The 18,651-nt window shown below is 56.2% G+C and overlaps 2 protein-coding genes across 2 annotated transcripts in view; one reads left to right on the forward strand and one right to left on the reverse strand.

Annotated features, from left to right (window-relative positions):
- The window catches only part of AGPAT4 (1-acylglycerol-3-phosphate O-acyltransferase 4), a 33,763-nt gene extending 31,296 nt beyond the window's left edge, over positions 1 to 2,467 (forward strand). Inside the window, exons 6-7 of the mRNA XM_023746867.1 lie at positions 1,082 to 1,280; positions 1,958 to 2,467. Of these exons, the coding sequence (XP_023602635.1) occupies positions 1,082 to 1,280; positions 1,958 to 2,052 (294 nt within the window). The 3' untranslated portion in view covers positions 2,053 to 2,467. The remainder of the gene's footprint in view (positions 1 to 1,081; positions 1,281 to 1,957) is intronic.
- Positions 2,468 to 3,536: 1,069 nt separating this feature from the next.
- MAP3K4 (mitogen-activated protein kinase kinase kinase 4) overlaps positions 3,537 to 18,651 on the reverse strand; it is a gene marked incomplete at its 5' end in the record, with an annotated part of 49,434 nt that continues 34,319 nt past the window's right edge. Inside the window, 10 exons of the mRNA XM_023746868.1 lie at positions 3,537 to 4,001; positions 5,412 to 5,591; positions 7,572 to 7,678; positions 8,271 to 8,393; positions 9,479 to 9,638; positions 10,401 to 10,517; positions 11,399 to 11,469; positions 12,282 to 12,473; positions 15,702 to 15,782; positions 16,675 to 16,775. Coding sequence (XP_023602636.1) covers positions 3,981 to 4,001; positions 5,412 to 5,591; positions 7,572 to 7,678; positions 8,271 to 8,393; positions 9,479 to 9,638; positions 10,401 to 10,517; positions 11,399 to 11,469; positions 12,282 to 12,473; positions 15,702 to 15,782; positions 16,675 to 16,775 — 1,153 coding nt within the window. The remainder of the gene's footprint in view (positions 4,002 to 5,411; positions 5,592 to 7,571; positions 7,679 to 8,270; positions 8,394 to 9,478; positions 9,639 to 10,400; positions 10,518 to 11,398; positions 11,470 to 12,281; positions 12,474 to 15,701; positions 15,783 to 16,674; positions 16,776 to 18,651) is intronic.

Consider the following 18,651-nt stretch of genomic DNA (forward strand, 5'->3'; position numbering starts at 1 on the left):
TCCCCCACAATGACGCTGAGTGGTGAAGGACACATCGCCCCTGATGCCGCACCCCGACTGGGGAAGGAGAGAGTACCATACCCCTCAGCCATCGCTGTCTCGAGTCATTAAAGGAAAAACCCAGGTCCTGAGGTCGAGGGAAGCGTCTCGCAGAAGCCTCGGCTCTTAGCGAACCGGGACTTCCAGGGCAGGCGGGCGCGGGCACCACCGTGCCAGCCCGGGGCCCGAGGACATTGGACGAGCTGCGGGCGGACCCCGTGGTTGTGGGGCGCCGAGCCGAGGTTGTTGCTGGCCCTCGCTCTCCCGGGCTGCGAGCACCCTGGGTGGCGGCGCCCGGACCCTCAGTCCTGCTCTCAGCTGTGGCTCTGGGTGCGCTGCTCGCTCACCTGCAGGCACAGCCCGTGGGGCCCCGCCGGGCCCGCTCCAGGCTGCACGCACAGCGGGGCGTTGGGACGCGGACGCTCGGAACTCCTGGCGTTGGTCCCGGGGGGCCGTCCGATGGGCATCTGCCCAAGGCCCGCAGGAGCCTGTGGCCTTGGTGGTGTCTGGAGTCACAGAGTCACTAGACGCTGAGGGAGGAGGGAGGCCCAGCAGCAAAGCCGCGGTGCCGGCCTGGGCACCGTCCTCCCCTGGGCCTCCCTCGGGGTCTCTCCTCCGCGCCCGTGGGAGCCCCAAGCAGGAAGGCGAGGTGCAGTGGGCGACCTGGGTCGGGGCTGCGGCTCCCGGGGCGGGACACAGGCCGGCACCCCACCCTCTTCCAGGGGTCACCGAGGGCCGGTTCTCCTTCCCCACCCACCCGTGAGGATGGCATTCCTGCCCAGCGGCCGGGGCCGCAGCCTGGTCACCTACCCTGGTCGGGTAGGCAGCAGGGAGCAGAGCAGGACGGACGTGGGCCGGCCTGGACTCGGTGACGAGCTCCAGGTGGCACCGTGGGAGGGGACGGCCCATTAGGTGCCTGCAGGAGCCTTCTGTGGGGTGCTGACCCCCAGCCCGTGCGCCCACGGGCCCCTGGGAGCGGGCCTCGGGGGCCTGCAGGAGCCGCAGGTGTCAGCAGAGCACTCAGGTCCCTCTCTGTCCCCAGGACGCCTTCCAGGAGGAGTACTACCGGACGGGCACCTTCCCGGAGACGCCCATGGTGCCCTCCAGGCGGCCCTGGACGCTGCTCAACTGGCTCTTCTGGGCCTCGCTGCTGCTCTACCCCTTCTTCCGCTTCCTCGTCAGCATGGTCAGCAGCGGGTCCTCCCTGACGCTGGCCGGCTTTGTCCTCGTCTTCTTTGTGGGTAAGTGGCTGGCGGTGCAGGTCGAGGGGGGACAGCTCAGCGGGTGTGGGGTGCTTGAGGGGCACAGCCTGCAGGCCGCCAGGGAAAACGCGACTCCAGGCCCCATCCACCGAGCCCCAGGGTTAGGGAGGCGTGCTGCCTCAGGCGCAGGGACACGGCCTCTGGGCGGGACAGCCTGGTCCCGGCTCCCAGCTCCCTTGGACACAGGCTCCCCTGAGCTCCTCCACTTCCTCTGTGGGCCAGTCCTGCGGCCGAGGATAAGCTTTGGGGGGAGAGAGGCAACTCTGCCTGTTCTCAGCTTAATACTTGCCCCCAGGCAATGGGGAGGTGCCTGGCAGCTCCCATTCTCCAGGCTCCAGTATGGGCCTTACTAAGCTCCCCTGAAGGGTGCCCCCAAGTCCCACCCTGAGTCACCAGACTCTTGTGCCTTCCGTAAGCCCACGTGCAGCGGGCCAGGCTTGCCATTCTGATCTCATGTGGAGGCTCAGACCCTCGGCCAACACAGCCCGGCCGTCCCTTTGTGGCGCTTGGTCCAGCCGGCGCCGTGCCCGCACTCCCGGGGAACGAGGCCTGGAGGATGGATGGCACCCAGACCAGTCAGCTCTGCTGGTGCCAACAGGTGTGCGGACAGCGGCGGAGTCCCCGCAGCCTCCTCACACCCTTCCCTTCCCCTGCAGCTTCCATGGGGGTCCGATGGATGATTGGCGTGACGGAGATCGACAAAGGCTCCACCTACGGCAACATGGACAGCAAGCAGAAACAGAGGGACTGACTCAGGACACGCTCCATCCAGAGTGGACCTTGGGGAGCGGGTGGGCGCTATCTGTCCCTCCCGGTGCCACCCAGCGAGGGCGCTGGGGGAGTCCCTGCTGGGAGGCAGGGCCTGTTCTCCAGGCCGCTGGATGGGGCAGAAGACGCGCTTTGATCCGTCCTCCCCGTGTGCAGTAGTGGGTTCCGGTTCTCTCTTTCCCTGTGAGTGCGTGCGTGCGTGCGTGCGGGAGAACACGAGGTGAGGGTGCGAGGCTGCCTGCCAGCCCTGTCCTGTGATCGTGCCGCGGTGTCTGGTGCAGGGGGAGGGCAGGGAGGGGAGGCCCTTTCATCCTTTGGTGCTGTTTTCTGTAGCCGATTGCCAGGTAGAGCCAAGGCGCTGTAGGGAAGATGATTAAATTATGCCTCCAAAAAAAGCATTCAAGTGTTTGGTTCCTCTGTGGTGCGTACACAGACCCCTCCATCCTTCCACACGGTCAGGCAGACACGGTGTCTAACCATTTCTCAGCTCAGGTCAGCCCTGCGGACACCCAGTGAGGCAGAGACCAGCACACAGTGTGACTGCGACGGGAGAGCAATGCAGCTTGGGGGCAGGGAGTTTCAGGCACTTCCTCTAGTCTAGTGACTTCATTCAAAACACCAGCCACCTGAGACGGGCAAGCGTCCGCCTGGGAGCACGGAGCTGCGCACCTGTGGGCTAGTCCAGTGGTCGGCAAACTGCGGCTTGCGAGCCACATGCGGCTCTTTGGCCCCTTGAGTGTGGCCACGAAGTTTCAACCGCACTGTACGTGTGCACCCGCACGTGGTATTTTGTGGAAGAGCCACACTCAAGGGGCCGCAGTTTGCTGACCACTGGGCTAGTCTATCCCTAGTTTACGTCTGCAGAGAGAATACACCTGTTCATAAGAGCAGTCATGCTGGAACAGCTCTTGGCCGCTGTATTCTCTAAACAAATGCATGCAAAACCTTGTAAAAGTAGCTACTGATGTTTCAAAAATTAAAAAAACACATTAGTGTGTTTTAAATACAGTCATAAGTGGATCTGAAAACAGGGACTTGGACGTAAAATCCTGGGACAATTGTGCAGGCGAGTCCAGCAGCAGGTGATGTAATGGACACAGAAAGGGCCTGGCAGCCCTGGCTTCTGGCTGGTCCCCCAGCAAATCAGACTGCGGGTGCAGGGGCTTCCCAATCACTCGGATGGTAAGATGAGGGAGGAGGGGCGGGGGGGGGGGCAGAGGCACTGCTCTGCGCCCCGGCCGTTAGCCCCGCCTCCAGGTGCCCGCTGGACCTCCCCACGTGCAGGCGCAGCTCGCTGGTGGATGCAAGACGGTCTCAGACCCGCTCCCTCTCCACCCGGCCGAGGCTCGGAGCCTGCAGGACCCCGCGGTGCCCACCGCCTGCCCAGGGACACGGGCTGAGCGAGCCCCGTGCCAGGGCTCACTGGCCCTGAGGCTGACCAGCTTATAAAAGATAAGGCAGCTGCGCTTTCCTAAAATAAACCATTTATTGAAAAAAGAGCCTTTTTCTTCAATTTCATTCATCAGCCTTTTGCTGACAGACCTGTGGCCGCCGCCGCCCACAGGGCAGGTTCACAGTCAGTGCACTCGACAGACGAGAACAGGCCAGGACCGCCAGGACCGGGGACCGCGACCTGCTCGGAACCTGGGCGGTCAGCGCACTACAGACGGCCAGGGTCCGTCCCCGAAGAGCGGTGACGAGGCGGCGGTCGTGTACAGTAGAAATGGCACTTAACATGGAGCTTCTTTCCTCGTGGACACTGTCACTCAGGAGGCCCCGCGCCGGGTCGACCCGCAGGAGCAGCCCAGCCTGGAGGCGGAGGCCGCGCTCTTCCAGCACAGCCTTCATGTAAATGTTACATACAGTAGCGATGACGTCTTCCGAGCGCACACCAGCCACGGCGGCTTCGCGTCATTCCTCATCGGTGCAAACCTGCAGGAAGGCAGGAGAGAGCTGAGCCCAGCGTGTTCCAACGAGACCACAGGCAGACGCGTCCCGTGCCCCGCGGCACCTAGTGAGGGGGGCTCCGGGCACAGGGACCGGGTGCTGTCACTGCTCCAGGACTGACCACTGACCGCTCCGAAGGACGCGCTTACAGCAGGTCAGCCGGGGCGGTTCTACACGTCTCAGTGAAGCAGCACATTCTTTAGTTACAAAGCCCAACAGCAGGCCCAGCTCCGGTTCCTTAGCCTCGCTCACCCCGAGGAGGGCACCTATGGGTCCTTAGCCTTGTTCACCGGGGCACCTGTGGGTCCTTAGCCTCGTTCACCCCGAGGAGGAGGGCACCGAGGCACCTCCCTCTGCGTCAGAAGCTCCCTGGTGGGCAGGCCCTCCCTGGCTTCCTCCTGGGCTCCATCCCTCCCTCAGCGCTCTCCCAGCACCATCTGTCCCCATTCTCTCGGGTGCCAGCTCCAAATACCCAAGGCCTCACTGAATCCCCAAGTAGGTGCTCCCACACACCTCAAACCTCATCTCCCAACAGCAGCCATCACCTCCCTGACCTCAGCAGCAGCCTCTGTCCCGACCCTGGTGAGTTCCTACCCCTGGGACCCAGCCCAGTCTGAGAGCCACCCTAGCTCCTTCCCTGCACTCACCGTCACACTCAGGGAGTTTTCATGGCTGTTTTAGCTCCAACTTCGCTGATAACACCTGACCTCCACGCCCAACCCGTGAGCCCTACCAGCAGCTCCCTGACCAGCCTCTCGCTCACTGTTCAGTAGGTCACACTGGCGATGAGCTGCCATTCCTCCTCGGCCCTGCCCCGCTGTGCTGTCCACATCCTGTGCTGTCAGCACCCACTCACCTCCCCACAGTTCCTGGCAGTTCTTCCCTCCTAGCAGTGTGCCTGCCCTGCCTCTCCCCCTCCGTCTGCCACCACCCCCGCCCCCCCATTCCAGAGCTGCCCAGGGTGAGCGAGGTTAAGGAACCAGAGGGCCTGGCCAGACCTTCCCAAGCAGCTCACACCGCGTGCTAGAGGGACGCCCGGGATGACCTGACCCGACCACAGTGCCACACCGTGACCACAGCGCGGACGTCCGCGTTGCTCGAGCCTCTACTCCTCAGTGAGGCCAGTCGCTGCTAACCTGTTCTCAGCAGACCACACGCCCAGCAGGGAGCACTGTCACCCACCCAGCTCCAGCACCCTTCCCAGTCCAAGGGCACCTCTACCACCACCAAAATGGATCAAGCAGGAGAACCACATGAACACGTTCCAGAAAAAGCCATACACAGAATTCCCAGGCATAACTGAACGCCCCCTTCCATCAGATGTAGACATTTCCTATTTAAGAGCCAGCTGCAGGCAGAACGGGAGCCGCATGGGGAGCCGCGGGGCCAGCGCACCTTGACGAAGGAGTGGTCGAGGAGCTGGCTGGCCGTCCAGCGCAGCCGCGGCTCGCTCTCCAGGCAGTGGGAGAGGAAGTCCTTTCCCTCCAGGCTCAGCCGCTCAGGGATCGGGGGCTTGTGCCCCATGCCCACTTTATACATGATCTGAAAGTTGTGCTCATATTCATGCCAAGGCCTCTAGAAAGAGAAAAAATCAGGTTTGAGTACTACATGGTCATAAAAAGGGGCAAATTCTCCATCTTTGTTTAGGCATCTCCACATGCAGAGTGTCCTCCAACAAGTGTGAACAGACCTTAACAGCTGAGCTCAATTTTGAAAATGAAATGTATGTTTATAAACACCACTTTTGTAACTACTCAGTGTGCATATACATTTCAGGGGACACCCTATATACATCAGGAGCTGGCAAACTTACTTAAAGGGTCTAATATTTAATAGTAAATATTTTAGCTTTTGGCCCCATGGTCTCGGTCACCATCCAATTCTCCCATGGCAGCAGGAAAGCAGCCTCAGACCACATGTCCGTGAGGGGTGTGGCCATGGTCCAGTGAAACGATTTGCACAGCCGGGCGGACACAGGCTGCCTCCCCATGTGCTGTCCATCCAGCATCATCGAGATGCCATCATCATGCAAGTAAAAAATGCAATACATAAAGTGAAATGAAAATGTCAATAAACCAGAATTCAACAGTTATCGTTAGGGATGTTTTTAATATGCTACTTTGCTGAATAATGATCCTCAAATGCTATTACTGCAAAGCTTATTTTATTACGGTCACAGGAAAAATGAGATTCAGAGGAGAAGCAATTAAGCCTGTTATGTCATCCTTATTTGTGTACCACTGTTGATTGTGACATGTGAGAACTCCCTCTTTCTCTGATGAATGGCTGGACTAACGTAACAGGTATCATGGCCATATTTCTTTTCCTTATTTTTTTAAAAATATATTTTATTGATTTTTTACAGAGAGGAAGGGAGAGGGATAGAGAGTTAGAAACACTGATGAGAGAGAAACATCGATCAGCTGCCTCCTGCACACCCCCTACTGGGGAAGTGCCCACAACCAAGGTACATGCCCTTGACCGGAATCGAACCTGGGACCCTTGAGTCCACAGGCTGATGCTCTATCCACTGAGCCAAACCGGTTAGGGCTTTTCCTTATTTTTTAGCTTTTTTTTTTTTTTTAATTGATTTCAGAGAGGAAGGGAGAGAGAGACAGAATCATTGTTGAGAGAGAAATATCAATCAGCTGCCTCCTGCACGCCCCCTACTGGGACTCGGGCACGTGCCGTCACCGGGAATCAACTGGTGACCTCCTGGTTCATGGGACAACGCACAATCCACGGTGCTCAATCCACTGAGCACACTGGCCGGGCATGGCCATCTTCTTTGTTAAAGATAACAGGAATAATATCAGCGAATATTTATTAAGCATCTTGTAAGGTCTTTTTCAGCAGCTGCAAGATATAGCTGTATATTGATTTAATTTCCTATTAACACTTAAGAGGTCTCTTTTTTGTTTTACAAATAATGCCACACACACACAATATCTTTATACATTTGTGAATGCTCATTAATGTATCTTCCCGAGAAGATGGATTTTCAGATACCGTACCACGCGGGAGTTCCACTGCCCTAGCAACCCTGGCGCTGAGCCTGTCCGCCCCTCCCGCGCCCACACACACCCTGGTCCCTTCCTGCCTGGGTGGTGTGCGGCCTTGGCCTTTGTGGGGGCCACCTGCACCAGCAATCCGCTATGGGGGCTCCTCCACACCGCTCCACAGTGCGACAGGGCATTTTTACCGCTGCATCATATTCCACTGCACAACCACCAGCGTGTTTATCCACTTACCTGCTGACGGGGCCTTGGCTGCTTCTAAGCCTGGGCGACTATGAATAAAGTTGATTTATGTGCCAGTTTTGTGTGGACAGGAGTTTTCCACTTCATGTTTCTTTTTGTATCTGCTTACTTCTCCATGTTCTAACTCAGGCTTTATGCTTTTGTTCATTTCTAAGAGTTCTCTAAATGACAGATCTTATATTTGATTCCTAGTCGTCACCTGCCTTAACCTTACTCTACTTGACAAGAGCAGTGTTTCTAATGATAATATAACACGGTGCCCCCGCAGCTTCCCCTCCAGGGGGGCTCTGCTTACCTTGCCAGTCACCATCTCTATGACGACACACCCGAGGCTCCAGATGTCGGCCGCACGCCCGTGACCTTCTCCCTTCGCACGAGTGATGACTTCAGGAGCCATGTACGCTGTGAAAGTCACAGACGTGATGATAGGAATGACTTATCAACACAGCACCATGGAGCAGAGCCAGGCAACCTCATACATTCCACATGGAAAAAACAGCAGTATGTGGAGGGGGAACTTCCCCCAATTACATACTAGGAAACGGAAACTTGAAAATAGGTATTTCAAATCAATTTCTTGAATGGACATTTTTAGGGGATGAATTATCTTCTGAAAGAGTTTTTGAATGCATACATTTTCAGATAAATTGTATTCACAATGAAAATATAAAATTTAACCTGCAACGGAGGATGTAGAAGTTTATGATACTAAATGATTAAAACAAGTAATTACCATTTAAACGTAATATTGCTTTGACTAGAATACTTTTAATACGCCCAATGTGAAGGGGCAAAAGGCCCCCCCCTCTGACTCCCAGGGAACCGTGACTTCTCCGCCTGACAGTGCTTTCAGGAGGCCGGTGTCTGCAGGCGGGGTCCCTGGCGGGTTAGAACGACCTGCTGTCCAGGTCGATGCTGACAAGAGGCAGCGGGAAGGCCGGTGCCCAAGCACCAGGCGGGGGGAGTCTGTGCAGAGACAAAGAGCCAGGCCCACCTGCGGTCCCCAGCGTGCTGTTCACTTCCCCGGGCATGGTCTGGGCGTTGTTTTTAAGCTTCACCGAGCACCCGAAGTCTCCCAGCTTGATCAGCCCCGAGGAGGTAAGGAAGATATTGGCGCCTAAGGAAGAATAATTTTACAGGTGATATGGTTACCTAGACTACAAACTAAGTGATGGAAGGGTTTATGAAACTATGAACAAAATGTAAGCCCACAAGGGTTTTAAGCTTTATTCGCAAACATCATCAACACAAAGCAAAGCAGTTTTAACATCAGTGCAGATTCCGTGACCAATACTTTCTGAGCTGAAATACGTGCACAGATCCCAACACTAAAACCCCAGAGCTACTTGGAGACGTTACTGAGAAAACACAGGCCTGAGGTGGCAGCCCTGCTTGTAGTCTTGTAGCCTTTGCTACAAGGTCTCACCGCTCCACTCAAGCCTGCATCTCTGCTCTCCGGGTCCTGGGGCACCACCTTGACAAAGCAATGCAGCCACTTGGGTTAGACAAGCAGCCGTGCGAGGAGCTGCGGTCTCAGCCTATCCTCGTGGCCTGGGTGCTCCCCGTGCAGGTGGCCCCGTGGGGGATGACCCGCCCCCCTCCCCCCCCGGTGCTGACTCGGTCATTCCGGAGCTGGTCCATACGGCACATGGCCATTGCCAATGACATGAAGGTTCCACTTCATGACAGTGGACAGAGGATGAGGATGATATTTATGGCACGACTGGAAATGGGTAATGCCGGGACCTGGCATAGAGCCAGGTGGAGACCGCGTGTGCAGGGAGCAGGGAGAGCAGCACCGGGAGCGTGGGTGCCTCACCCCACACCAGGGGGGAGTCAGCCAGCGCTGGAGTGAGTGTGGTCACACTGGCCTCAGACTCTGCGACAGGACGGGACCCTCAGTCAAGGGCCATTAGAGACAGAAGCGATTTGTTGCTTTATTTTCCCCAAGATGCCCAGACACACAGGTCAGGGCCACGATGTGCCAGACCCTGAGGCAGACGCATGGCTGCCCTGTGCCCGGGAACGCATTACATCCACCAGTGTGAGTGGTCAGCCCTCACAGCGCTCCCTGGACGAAGCCGGGACGAGCCGTCCGAGTCAGCAAGCAGCCACACACGGGGCTGCTCATCACGACCGGCTCAGCGTTTCTGACTCACGACATTCAAATACCAAGACAGGCCGGCATGGCACCAGGGTTACCTTTGATGTCGCGGTGCACTATGCCGTGCTCGTGCAGCACGTTGATGGCCACAGTGATCTGCTTGGAGTAGAGCCGGATGACGTGCTCCTGCAGGCCCAGCCGGGACACCTCCTCCAGCGTGCCCTCGTCGCAGTACTCCATGAAGATGTACATCTCCTCCTGCGGCAACGAACGCAGCGCGTGGGCACGTGCACAGTGCAGGTTGGACGGCGCCACGGGCATCTCTGTCTAACGGACCGCACACTCGTCGTCCTGCCCCTAACTCGTCCCCGACAGCAGTGCCTGCGCCTCTGTCTGGAATCGCACGGCCCTTCGGGAGAAGCGCACCTCCAAGTCACAGGGATACATGTCCACGTCCCCCAAAACGAAGCCGCCATGTAATCTCAGACAGGGGCCGGCAGGGCTGCCGATCCTACATTAGCAAGTACTGAAATGCATCCTCTTCAAACAGGAATCTAAGTGTGAAACCTCAAAAATCACCGACATCCAACTTCCCCGCCAACTCCTCATCCACCCGATGCTCCAGTCCTCTCCTGTGTTGTTTCTAAACACGGAGGAAAACCACGCCGCGGCTGGAACTGCTCTCACTTCCCACGGCTCCTGAACACACACACAAGACAAAGTGCTGCCGCTTAACGGCACCGAGTGCCGCAGCCGGAGGAGGAGAGGAAGGAGCGGGGAGCCTTTCGGAGAACCTGTGCTGGCGGGATGGCGCTCGGCGCTGGCTACTGTCGGGTGCACCTACAGGCTACAAACTTACACTTCGGGGAAGAACTCCTCTCGTGTCAGAGAGAAGGCAGCAATGGTAACGCATGAGATTTCCTGGTAACTAGGAAAGCGACTCTGCAATGAGAAGGCCTGTGATGTAGACAGGCCTCCCAGCCCCCCTGGCTGTGCCACGCTGTGCTCGAAGCCGCCTACCCTGTGCAGCTCCACTCCAAAGTAGCGCACCAGGTTGGGGTGCTTGATGCCCTCAAATATCTTCAACTCGTCCGCGGTTTCCTTGATCGTCTTGTGGTCGTTGGGCTGAAACCGGATCTGTGAGAGGCAAGCTGCCGATTACTGAGGGTGCGGTCGCAAACGAGCACAGGCAACGTTAAGCATGGGCAACGTTGAGCACGGGGCTGTGGACTCGCTCACTGTCCAGACCCCAGGACCATGCCGGGGTCTGTGACTTCACTCCCAGGCTTTCTCTCCGAGGTTTCCCAAAGGAATTAAGCGCGCCCACTTCAGACTATCTGGTGAGGCGACAGCTAATGGAACCATTTCACAAGTGCAGACTGAATGCACAAAACCCTGAACAGTCAGCGAGCAATCACCGGTGTCAGGTTGCGGGCAAGATGCAAAGCTAAGGCAGATTCTGCCCTTCGAGGTTGGCACCAGGAGGCTACAAGCCCAGTGGGAGGTGCCAGGCTGGGCAGAGAAGTGCATTAGGCGCCCCAGAGAGGGGGTGTCAGCAGGCAGGACGCCCCAGCCTCTTCTGCCACTGCCCCCACTTCTGAGCTATGAGGCCCCCCCTCGGTGACAACAGCCTTGGCTTCCCTGAGGGTCCATCCTCAGGTTTCCCGTTCGTCCCCCTTGACCCCCAGCTGAGAAGATGGTGTCATTTCTGAAGTTGATCACAAATGTTATCTTCTCCCCAAAGACCCTGTGAAATGCTGCACCCCCTCCTCCAAGCCCCCCCCCCCCGTCCTTGCGCGGCACGGCCCAGTGTGGGGGGAGACCTGCTGCGCTCCTGCTCACTCACTGGGCCCCGACCTCCTCGCTCTCAGTCACCTCAGTGGGCTGCCCCGCTGGCCCCACAGCACAAACGCTGAAAGCAGCTGCAGACGACTCAGCGCCCCAGTGAAGCCAGCGCTACACACGAACCTCAGAAACACGTGCTTCTTTACGAAATCTCCAGGCCGAGGGCCACTCACCTCCTTCATGGCCATCAGCTCGCCCGTGTCAACGCTGATGCAGGTGTAGACCTTCCCGTACTGCCCTTCTCCTGTGAAGGGAACACACAGGCAGCTCTCGGTCACGCCAGGCCGTGTTCGCGCGCCAACGGGACTCACCTTCCCCAAGTCGGAGCTGTTCACAGCCCCTAACTGTGCTCACCGAAGCGACGACTGCAAGACCCCCCGAGGTGTGCATGTCCCTAGTAACCGAGGTCCTAGGCCAGCCCTTCACGGCTTCCCCGTGAATGTCTGCAGACAGGCTGCAACTGCCTTTGGCAAACCCGCAGAGGCCTGGAGGCGAGCGCACGCACCCTGGTCGTGGCCCCGCAGAGGCCTGGCCGGGAGGGGCTCAGGCTGCCTGAGGCCAAGCGTCCCAGACCACAGCTGCGCTTCCTCTTCAAACCCAGATGCTCGGCAGGTAAATGCACGAAGTGGGAGGACCTGAGGGACAGGCAGGCTCCTTCTCTCCCACCACCACCACCACCACTTCTCCCCGGGAAACGAGGCAGGCCGTGTTTTAGAAAAGGCTGTCCTGTCCGTATTGTACCCCGTTTCTCTTCAATCATGTGCGTGGGGTAAGAGAGAGCACAGACGACGGCAAATGGGCACAGCTATGCCGCTCCCCACTGGCAACTTCGGGAGCACAAGCAGAACTAGCCATTTAATGAAGCGTTTAACGTCTTCCTCAACCGCATTGTGTACTGCTCTCAGGGCACATTTTACAAACGAAGGGAATAAAGCCCCCGGCGCCTCTGTGAAAGGCACGTGTGAGAAAAGGGCCGCCACACGCGTCCTGCCCTGAAGAAGCGTGGCCACTGCTATTCTAACGGAGCGAACGTGTCATGTTCTTTGGTGTCCTTACCAATTTTGTTTCCTCTTTGCCACTTGAAGGTCACCTTTCTCAGGCCAACATGCATGACGTTATCGTACGATTTGGGGGTATCACACACTTGACCAATGATGTTCTTCCTCCTCATCTCTCGGTACCTCTTTTCTTCAAAGAGCCGGACGGACTTCTGGACGGCTTCCATGGGCCCTTGTTTAGAAGCGGTGTCTGCAGGGAGAGTCGCCCACTCAGAGTCACAGTCACTATCAAGTCCACTTCCAGCAAATCACCAGAAAATCAGAGCCATGTGCACTGGCACTGCTCACAGCACAGCTGCGCAGGGACGCACGGCCCAGCTCGGTCTAACAGCCCCGAGCACCCCCCCAACACCCCCACCACCCCCACGCACACGACACACAGCTCGTCCAGACAAGCCACCTCCCGAGGCTGGTGGTCAGGCTACTGCTGTGACCATCTCCTGCCTCAGTCTCTCTTCTTTCCAATCCACTCTCATTGGCCACAATGATCTTACCAAAAAATAAAATCCGATCATGTGACCTTCCTACGTAAACGTACTTCCCGGGTCATCACACCTGTTGATCACAAGTGCAAAGCCCTGCGATGGACTCCAGTCTGCACCATGTGGACCCGGCCTCTGCCCCAGCTCACTGGGTTGGGCCACTCCCCTTTCTCCGGCCACAGCCTCCGAGTCACACTACTGACCCTCAGGGAGCACCAGCTGCTTTTCGCCCAGGCCTCTGCTCACGCTGTCCTGTTTGTCCTCCACCCAGGGCCTGGGGAGCCCGCAGCGCCGCTCAGCAGTGCTGCACCTCCCTCGGAAGCCCCCTCGGATGAGGGGGTTCGTTCTCTCCTTTGGGAGGGGCAGACGCCGGAATAGGCCCCGCCTCCCGTGTGCTCGGGGTCTGACAGAGGGCAGCTTACTGGACTCTACACGTCAAATTCCTGACCCGTGAACTGAAGGGATCGATACTAATGTAATCACGCACGGAAAGCACTGGCCCACTGACAGAAATTCAGGAAAACGTAGTAAATTCTGGCTCCTGTGATTCTCCATTTCCCCATCAGGCTCCACACCTCTATTTCTGCAACTTATTTTATCACAACTTACAGCGAGACGTCTCTTTCCCACACGTGGAATCTAAAACAGCAGCTTCATAAACGTCACACTGTTACTCCAGCTATTTTTTACTCTGACTTCACATCCCGCTGGTGGGTGACACCCACAGCGTGGAAAGCACTGCTTCTGCTCATCTCCTTGCGGCACTTCCCGTGCTGCTGCTCACTAGCTAGGAGCCTGGTGGTGGCAGGAAGACAGGTCCCTGAGGACTGGGACGAGGAGGGTCCATTGGAGGTGGGAAATCCCCGAGTATTTGTATGTTCAATTACAGTGTCTCAACACCGTCATTCCCTAACATCACAGGTCCTGGCCCTTTATCTCCCGGCAATGAACAAGCTTTCCCAGCTGCGGCAGGGACTCTGCTGTCAGGCAGTTCTGGGAAAGGCTTTTTTTTAGAGTAAAACATCTCTCAAGATTCTCAGTTGTGAATATGTCAACGTGAATGGAAACTCTCAAGTTTCCAAATTCATTTGACCTCCAAGTATTTGTTTGAAAATCAGCATGAAGACCTGGTATCCGTGGGAACTACTGCAGCCACTGTACGTGAGCCACTGCAGAGACCTCCGCCCGCCGCCCGCTCCTCCATGTCTCCTCCACGCCTTCTACACCCACCTGACCTGTCCAGGCCTGTCGCTGCTGCACCACAGGTGCTTGTTTCCATTCCTTTTTAAAATCCCACCTTAGGCCTATTTACGTCTTACACTGCGTTACTGCAAATACTCTCACCAGTCTCCCTCTCCCCCCAGTTCAGATGAACCGCCCTCCGAGTCTTCCTTCTCCCACCTTCCCACTCCCCTTCACACAAGCGGTTCCAGAGGCTTCCACCCCCGCTGCGTCAGGCCAAGCCCACAATGACCGGACCTCCTCTCGCCTTCAATTTCACCTCCACGGACAGCTACGCCCGAGCGCCCTCGGGTGGCCTCCATGTGTGTTTCTCCTTTGTACTTCTCTGGCTTGGTGCGGACTGGCCAGCCCTTCAAGGGCAGCTCAGGCCTCCAGGAACCCTCCTGGCTGCTCTGGCCGTGGGTGGTGGACAGCTATTCTCTGACCAGTCACCCACTTTCAAAGGGGTGCTGGGTGGGAAGAGGACTGGCGGGGACTGCGAGCAGTGGGCTCTGCTCCCTGCCACTCACACCCTGACCTCTCAGAAACTCTGGTCGCTTATGGGAAGCGAGCAGGTGCATTCTGCCTGTTGCTCACACTGCTGTGACGACTCATGAAAGCTCTCTGTGGGCCATCAAGTGACAGAGCAGTGATGTTTCTGCTACTTATTCTTTTGGTGAATTCGGACTGATTACCACTTGGTAAGATAAAAGTTTCCCTCAACTTCTTAGCCTAAAAAGTGAACAGTTATTCATTTTATAAATACTATATTCTCACGACGTACAAAGAATTATGCAAAGGGCCCACCCAAGGACAGATAAAATTAACAGTCCCAGTGCTTACAGACACAAAATGATAAAACGTGTTCCTATCCAAAGGAGCTTGTAAATTGGTGTAATAAACAGAAAATGGCCCTCGCAGGTTTGGCTCAGTGGACAGAGCGTCAGCCTGCGGACTGGGCACAGTCAAGGGCACATGCCCGGGTTGATCCCCAGTAAGGGGCATTCGGGAGGCAGCCAGTCGATGATTCTTCTCATCACTGATGTTTCTCTCTCCCTCTCCCTTCCTCTCTAAAGTTAATAAAATACACACACACACACACACACACACACACACACACTAGAGGCCCCAGTGCACGACATTCGTGCACTGGGGGGCGAAGGAGGAGAGTGTCCCTCAGCCCGGCCTGCGCCCTCTCGCAGTCTGGGACCCCTAGGGAAGCAGGCCTAAGCCGGCAGGTGGACATCCCCCTAGGGGTCCTTAGCGCTGATGCAGAGGTGGGAGAGGCTCCCGCCAGCGCGGCTGCACTCACCAGCCAGAAGCCGGGCTTGCTGCTCCTTAGCGCTGCCTCGGAGGCTGGAGAGGTTCCTGCCACTGCCGCTGCACTCGCCAGCCATGAGCCTGGCTTCTGGCTGAGCGGTGCTCCCCCTGTGGGAGCGCACTGACCACCAGGGGGCACCTCCTGCATTTTGCGTCTGCCTCCTGGTGGTCAGTGCGCGTCATAGCAACCGGTCGTTCTGCTGTTGGGTCGATTTGCATATTAGGGTTTTATTATATAGGATAAAAAAAAAAAAAGAAACCGGAAATGGTGGAGTCAGCTGTAGACAGAGACCCCAAATACGAACACACAGGCCCAATGACCCGGAAGCTAAAGCCCTGCCTCTGAAACCACTCCCTGCGCAGAAACATTTTAAGTCCGACATTCTTTCTCTTACCTTTCGTCTGGCTGATCAGCGTCCGAAGTTCCCAACTTCTTCGGGCCGACCCACTGGAATCACCTTTTGGATATGCTGGTTCTGCAGAAAGCATTTTTCATACAAATGAAGACTCAGAACAAATCCGCTTACTAACTGACAGCAAGGCTGAGCGGCGAGTGCGGTGAGTCACCACCAGCCTGTCCTCTCTGCTGATTAACTAGTTTGGTGTGAGTGTGAGAAGCTGTCTCTACAATCAATTCTAGAAAATCGCACCAAACTAAGAAGTTGTTAATGGGTTACAACTTCAGCTCCATAAACCTTCCACAAGTAACAGCAGCATAACACTGAGCAGACACTGGATGACCTGGGACCGCAGTGGGCGGTCCTGCTCAGGAGCCCAGCAGCGGCCCGCATGAGCCACCACGGGCCCGGGCAGACGCCTCGGTCTCCGTTATAATAAAACTCCAGCACGTCCCCAACAGCACAGTGTCACTTCCGCACTTGTAAAGAGAATAAGAAAGCTTGGCAACTAAAACATCAGAAATAATGATTTTTTAAAAAGCAACAAAAGGAGACCTAGAAAATGCAAACACACCTAAATTAAAAAAGCACCTAAATTAAAAAGCTGAGTGCTTGAGCCCGGCCGGCCTGACTCAGTGGTTGAGCGTCAACCTTTGAACCAGGAGGTCATAGTTCAATTCCTAGTCAGGGCACATGCCCGGGTTGGGGGCTCGATCCCCAGCAGGGGGCGTGCAGGACGCAGCCACCAACCAGTGGTTCTCTCTCATCATTGATGTTTCTATCTCTCGATCCCTCTCCCTTCCTCTCTGAAATCAATAAAAACATTAAAAAAAAATGCCAAGTGCTCAGCACCGAGTCCTCTCATAAAGCCTGGCTTCTCCCTCCTCCCTCGGAAAAGGCATGGACACAGAAATTGGTGGACGAACCAAGGGTGAGGCTCCGTGAATGCAGGGGACACCTCCACACTCACCATCTCGCTCCTCGGTGGGGCTGGAGTGGCGACTCAGGGACCTGAACTGCAGCTCAGCTGCGACGGAAGCCAGCCGGTCGTTTTCAGGGACACTGGAACCCCTGTTGTGGTCGTTTTAAAAATGGAGCTATCAATTCAACGGAACTCAAAATGACAGCTCCGCGACTCTCCCAGGGCAAGTGGTTCTCAGCTGAGGGTGCCTGGGGTCCCGGGGGACATCCAGCCGCCAGTGGGGAGAGGACAGCACAGAGGATGCCCCAGACAGAGCCCTGGTGGCCCCAAAGGAGCGGCGCTGCCCTGGGGACCCTCCCCTGGAGGGCAGGAGGGAGCTGTACTTCCCTCCCCCACAGCCAGCACCACCTCACAACCTGACTGCGTAAGACATGGTTTTATGTTAAAAACAGCAAAACAGTATTTACTGAAGTGTTGACATGTATGGACAGCTCATAACTTAAGCCCAGGTGATAAAATTATTAGCCTAATCTGGTTAACATTTAAAATGACCATCCAATTGTATTTATGCACTTAACCCGTAAGTGCTGAAGTCACTGCATGACTGGGAAGCAGCAGGGAGACCTGAGGTTTCTCAAGCAGGAGCCAAGCGAAAGTGCAGAAGAGCAGGAAGCTGAACAACAAAGAACCAAGTTAATTTGCTGCTTTTCCGGAAGAAAGTTAAGTCAATTGTCCAGCATCCAGAATGAATCCATCAAGCGTAAGACCCAAAGTGAAGGCAGGGAGGTGTGAACATTCTAACACAAACCATCCACAAGAAAACGGCGCCAGCTTATGAACAAGTGTCGTGTGTGTTCAGTGGGCGCTCTCAGGAAGCATGGCAGCACTTCTGCTCTTTCTCAGACGCTGACCCGGTTCGGCCACGTGGTCTACGAACAGACGAGCTCTGGGCCCGAGTGCTTCTGACGCCCCTGAGCTCTGCACCCCAGGGAGCACTCGCTGAGCCTGCAGACCGGACGCCCCTACTGCCACACGGCCCCACTCCGTGGAAAAGCACGGGTGCTCCCGGGCCTGCTCACGACGGGCACCGTGGGAGTCACTCAGCACCTCTATGCTCCTGATTTCCCAGAGACAAAATGAGTCAATTCCACGTCCTCTGAGAGTTGTGCCAGGATAAAAGGCAAGGAAATATACTTAAATGAAGGGGTATGCCGGGGAACTTTTTAGTACCTAGTTTAGGGGGTGACAGGGAGGGGTGTAGAGTTTGACAATTTCCGTGGTGTAACAACTGGCTTGCGATATTCCTAAAAAATTAACAATTCAGCTCTTGCAAACCAGTAAGAGCCAGTTCCAGCAAGCAGCACTCTGTAAAACATTTTATGAGCAAGATGACTATTTCCTAAGTAAAACCAAACCACATGGAAACACTGACAGACCCTGTGGGGCACAGTACCACTGCGCTGGGCTGCACCTCAGGCGGGCAGGGCTGCACTCGGAGGGGCCGGCCCTGCCAACGGGGAGGCGCGGGCATCGCCTGCCGCCTCACAGCAGTCACACACCAGGGCTGCACGGAGACTGCGGCCGCGGGCATATGCGGTCGGTCTCCCAAGGCCCACCCACAGGTTCCCAGCAGAGGGCGGAGCCACACGTCAAACTGCGCGTGCCAGGCTGCAATGCAGAGGGAACACACCCCGGGCCACACGTCTCCATTTGGCTTTGCTGTTCTATCTCCTGTCACGTCCACATGACTGTAAAAATTGAAATGTCATTCCTTTGTGGAAAACGGCCTGCAAGGTGGCATACAAATTTCTAACTATCAAGGATCATTCTAAGGGTGGACATAATTACAAAATGCTACTCATAAGATGCTAAACATCTACTAGCCAGTGCCTAACACTAAAGGCATAAAAGGCATTTAGCTTTGATACTAAAATACATTTAATGTACACATTACCACCTTTATAAATGCCTCAAGCCACCGTTCATGAGCCTCTGAAAAGGGGGGACTTTACGCCGCCCCCCCCC

Source organism: Myotis lucifugus, unplaced genomic scaffold, assembly GCF_000147115.1.
Source record: "Myotis lucifugus unplaced genomic scaffold, Myoluc2.0 scaffold_748, whole genome shotgun sequence".
NCBI classification, from domain to species: domain Eukaryota; kingdom Metazoa; phylum Chordata; class Mammalia; order Chiroptera; family Vespertilionidae; genus Myotis; species Myotis lucifugus.